The 5,298-nt window shown below is 49.2% G+C and overlaps 1 protein-coding gene across 1 annotated transcript; it reads right to left on the bottom strand.

Annotated features, from left to right (window-relative positions):
* Positions 1 to 3,029: 3,029 nt before the first annotated feature.
* On the bottom strand, positions 3,030 to 4,226 carry Nhlrc1 (NHL repeat containing E3 ubiquitin protein ligase 1). Its single transcript, XM_048349321.1, has one exon. The coding sequence runs from the start codon at positions 4,224 to 4,226 to the stop codon at positions 3,030 to 3,032; it is 1,197 nt and encodes a 398-aa protein (XP_048205278.1).
* Positions 4,227 to 5,298: the final 1,072 nt, after the last annotated feature.

The raw sequence follows: 5,298 nt of genomic DNA, 5'->3' as shown, positions 1-5,298 counted from the left end.
GTTTGATTTTTTAAAAAAACACAAAAAAAGATGTGGTTGCTCATGCATGCATTCTGGCTCCCCAGGAAGCCTGAGATCTGAGGATTGAAGTCTAAAGCCACCCTGGGCAGGAAAGTCCATGAAACTCTGTCTCCAATTACCCACCAAAAAGTGGAGCTGTGGCTCAAGTCAAAGAGTACCAGCTTTGAACAAAAAAGCTAAAAGACAATGAGTTCAAGAGACTCTGAGTTCAAGCCCAAGTACTAGCACGCACGCGCACATGCATGCACACGCACACGCACACACACATCCCTCAGGCAAACCTTGGATCTCAGTGCATGTGCTTGGGTGAACACAAAAATCATGGTAACTATGAATATGACATTCTTCATACAATCTCAACCCAGGCTACCACAAAGCCACCACAATGCTTTTGTAGCCCTCAATGAGTCACTCAGCAAATCCACCACAAGTCATTTTCATTCAAGACCTGCTTCCCCAAGCTACCCAGATCCCCATATCACTTCCCTTTTCTTGCAAAAGGAAAACATAGCCTAGGAAAAGCCCTTGGAAAAGAAACAATGGCATAAATATATGTTAGGCAAGGCAGTAAAGGTAACGAGGTAACTTCCGAGTCATGTTTGTAGAAGTTGGCCAAAAAACATCACTTGGTTTTTAGCTTTTTCTTCATACCTTTTTCATACATACGCTTTTCATAATTTTCTTAAAATGTAACATCTCTCCAAAACTGAGCAAATACTCTCATTCCACTTAAGTATTTTAAAATGAAACCTGGCCTTCTAGATCATAACAAAAGTAAGAGAATTAAATGCATTTTACTTTCTAAATTGTTGCTTTCATTTGTGACTAAGTATTTGCAGCAATGGTATAGGAGCTTCCACTTGTACTCTAGTCTTGGTCCCCATCAGTAATTTAGGGATGTGTTCAAGGGAGGGTCTGCACCTTAAAGATTTAGTTTATTATTCATGGTGTCGAAACTAGTAGTTTATATCCAATGTTCTGAAAACAAATCACCAAAATAGTGTAACTATTTTTTTTTTTTTTTTTTGGTATTCATGTGGGCAGCGGAAGCAGAGAGTGTTTAGTACAGACAATGCCCAACTTGTGTTGGTTCAAGTCATGATTTCCCCACTTCCTGATGGTATGGAAGTGATATGTAGCTGGTCACCAGTGGCTTGTGGCTGCAGTCCTCATGACTCAGGAGGCTGAGATTTGAGGATCTTGGTTTCAAGATACCCTGACCAGGAAACTCCATGGGTTTCTAACCAGCAGGAAAGCAGCAGTGGAGCTGTGGCTCAAGTGGTAGAATGAGAGATTTGAGCAAAAAAGCTAAGGACAGCACTAGACCTTGAGTTCAAGCCCCAGTAAACACACACACACACACACACACACACACACACACACACACACAATACATGCAGAAGAAAAACTGTGATTGGAGTTCTGAATGTTGATCCTTTCCTGAGCTAGAGATACACAGCGTGATTCTCTAGTGATACACAGTAGTGACTGTAGCCACAGCTCTTCATCAGCCCCATGACCATAAGGAAGAATGGCCAACACTCTAGGACTGGGTTGCTAAGCATGATTGGTTGGCAGGTCAGGTGTGAGACGCATGGGACTTGCACGGGAACCTGGCTCTCCTTATAGCTTCCAAGGGGATTTCCCGTCTTTTGGAACACTCATAACAGAGCACTCATACCTCACTCATAATGTGTGTGTGTGGGGGGGGGATTGTCTTTAGTGTGTAGCACATATCTTTGTATAACAAGATACCATCTTTTTTTTTTTTTTTTTGGCCAGTCCTGGGCCTTGGACTCAGGGCCTGAGCACTGCCCCTGGCTTCTTTTTGCTCAAGGCTAGCACTCTGCCACTTGAGCTACAGCGCCACTTCTGGCCGTTTTCTGTATATGTGGTGCTGGGGAATTGAACCCAGAGCCTCATGTATACGAGGCAGGCACTCTTGCCACTAGGCCATATCCCCAGCCCCCAAGATACCATTTTTTGTTGATCAATCACGCATATTGTTTAAGACAAACTTTCAAAACCAATATATTCTTCCCAAAAATACTCCCCTTTTGGTACTTTCAAGTTGCCAGTTACTTAGTAATATTCCAACATCCCTAAAATATAAGATCATTACACTAGCTAAATAAAACTTACATAGAAGTGGCCACTTCATTTGAAATTTCCACCCGATATTGCAACATTAAGGAAGCTATTCTTCCATTCAAGAGAGTTTGTTTAGGGATATGACAGCATCGAGGGGACTGTTTATAGGTACACAGGGTTTGCAACAAATGGGACAAATTTAAATTTAAAGACATCCCTAAATGGAGGGTATGGTGCAATTGAGAAAGATGGGGGAGAATGGTAAAAGGGGTGACATTGGTCAAGATGCATTGTACTCATAATCTGACTTGTTGAATTGAGACCCCTTTGTACAACTACATAAGATAAAATAAAAAGTGCATGACTATGACAAGTCTCTAATGAGAACCATTAGCTACTATAAGCAAAGAGCATGTACAGCAACCACACTCATTCACACACACCCCTCCCCTTCTAGTGTCTTACTGAAGAGCCAGGGCTTAGGAGTCAGAATTGAGTTCAGTTTGTGCCTGTCAGCATAAGCAAAGGCCATCACAAGCATAGCACAGCACTTACACTTTTTAGGTCTGGTTTTCTTATCTCTGAAATGAGATTTACAATAGAAACAATGTCCCTGGGGATTAAGGATTAAATGAACCAATATCCACAATTTCCTTAGCACAGGGAATATGCATTCCATAAATGGTGAGTTGAATGATTATTCTTTAATAATTGCCCCCCCCCCTTTTTTTTCTACTTCTGCAATGCAGTTCTCATCCTCCATGTTTGAATGGACAAGGTAAGTGACTTCTCCCGGGCTGAAGAATTCACTAGTGACCAACACGTGTGACTTCCGGCAGCAGGCCCGAGGCCCGACCAACACCTGTGACTTCCAGCAGTAGGCCTGAGCCATTCCCCCCCACCCTCACTGAACCCCATCACCCCCAGTCTGCTTTATAGACTTTTATAGAATGCGATGCGGTATCCAGCACAAGAAGAGAGTACTCCTTGGTAAAGGCCAGTGCCACAGGATAAGAGAGCCCGTGAGTGACCATGGGCTTCAGTACTGGAAACTCCTCAGGTTTCCCCAAGCACAGGATGGCTGGGCCTGCAGTGTCTGCCACGATCACATGGCCCTGGTGGTCAAAGGTCACGGCCGACAGGGTTATTCTGGAGGGGAAGAAGAGGCTCAGCCCGAAGGTATCCACCTGGCCGATCAGCTGCATGGTAGAGCTGAACACCTTCACCCTTGTGTTGCAGGGCCCGGTCTCCAGGGCCGAGGGATGCTCTAGGACCGCCATGGCCCCAGAGAGCCACGACACGGCCACCCCGCGGGGGTTGCGCAGCTGCGCCTGCAGCCTCTCGGTTCTCCGAAGAACCCCATCCGCGAAGTCGACTTCCAGGAGGTGCAGAGACCCGCCCTGAGCATCCGTGACCACCAGCCCGTTCTGAGGGGTGGTGTCCACACCCCAAGGCAAGGAAAACTGGCCTCCGATAACCAGCTTGATCTGCCCAAAGAAATCGAATACTTTGAGGGAGCGATCGCCGGCGTCGGTGAGCACCACGTGGCAGTCGTTGGTGACCGTGACGTCCAGTGGGTACCTCACGTCCTGCGCGGCCTCCCCCTTCTCTCCAAATTGATGGGCACAGCCACCCGCGGAGTCAAAGATCCTAACCCGCCTCTTGCCATCGTGCACCACCACAACCCGTCCCGTCTTGGGACACAGGGCCAACCCCGTGGGGTTGACCAGGGTCCCCCATCCGCCGAACGCGTGCTGGCAGGTGAGGGTCCCGGGGGTGCTCGGGGCGGCGCTCGGAGCGGCCGGGGCCTGGTGCAGGGTGGAACCCAGGAGCTCCAGCAGGTGCAGCACCGGCAGGCAGTCGCTGGTGTCGCAGGCCCGGCAGGCTCGCCGGCAGAAGGGGCACTCGAGGGCCAGCGTCCGCGGGTGCGCCAGGGCGGCCACGCAGGCCAGGCACACCACGTGTCCGCAGGGCAGGTTGCGCGGGCGCCGCTGCTGGCGGTGGCCGAACCTCTCAAAGCACACCTTGCACTCCAGCAAGCTGGTGTCGGCCTCGCGCACCAGCTCGGGCAGCAGCTCCCGCCGGGTCCCGCGGGCCGCCTCCTCTTCCCCCATGACCTCGGCTCCCGGGAGCTCCCGCCGCGCCGCCGCGCCCTGCGCACCGGGCCCGCGGCTGCGCTCCCGTGACGCTGCTCCCCGAGCAGCCCTCGGCCCAGTCACGATCACGGTCACGGTCACGGTCACGAGGCCCGGCGTCCGCCCTGACGTGGAGCGCCCCAGGCCGCTGGACCGCGATCTGCTGCCCCCTGGTGGCCACGGGGAACAATTTGCATTTACTTGTGATCGCATCCATCTTGGGTGAATGATGCTGTGTGTGTGTGTGTGTGTGTGTGTGTGTGTGTGTGTGTGTGTCTGTCTGTCTGTCTGTCTGTCTGTCTGTCTGTCTGTGCCAGTCCTGGGGCTTGAACTTAAGGCCTGGACCCTTGCCTCTGAGCTTTTCTTTGCTTAAGACTGGTACTCTACTACTTGAACCACAGCTCCACTTCTAGCTTTTTGGTTGGTTAACTGGAGATAAGAGTCTCGTGGACTTCATGCTCGGCCTGGCTTCAAACCTCCACCTCTTAGATCTCAGTCTCCTGAGTAGCTAGAAGTACAGGCATGACGCTACTTGATAGTCAAGGAAAAGCACCTGTTGAAGACCAAGTTATTCATCCTGCAAATTACAAAGCAAGAACTTGAAGGCAGTCTTCCAACATTGATTCCAAGCAAAGCTTCTAACCCACCTGCTGAGGGCTATGCACTAGAGTGGGCAGACAACTCAGCAGCAGGAAACGACTGGGAAAACACCTGCACAGAGAGATGGCCCACTCCAGCACGATGAGGCAGATAGAAATATTTCTTTGACATGGTTTGTCAACCCATGGCAGGTTAGTTTAATGTATTGCACTGGGCAGATGATTATAATGTGTGGGAATCATGACTGAGAATGTCTTCTAGAGGAATAAACATGAATTAAGAAAGAGACTGGTTTATAACAATTACTGTAGACCTTCCTCCTTTTAAGTGGTTTACAAAGATTATGTTATTTTAACTTCAAGACAACTCTTTTATTTCTTTTTGTAGTGCTCAGGATCAGTCCCAGCAGGACAGACAGTGCTCTACTACAGAGTTACATTACATTATTTCA

Source organism: Perognathus longimembris, chromosome 6 (genome assembly GCF_023159225.1).
Source record: "Perognathus longimembris pacificus isolate PPM17 chromosome 6, ASM2315922v1, whole genome shotgun sequence".
NCBI classification, from domain to species: domain Eukaryota; kingdom Metazoa; phylum Chordata; class Mammalia; order Rodentia; family Heteromyidae; genus Perognathus; species Perognathus longimembris.
Note: the sequence above shows the minus strand (reverse complement) of the source record. Positions and strands in the feature narration are given on the sequence as shown.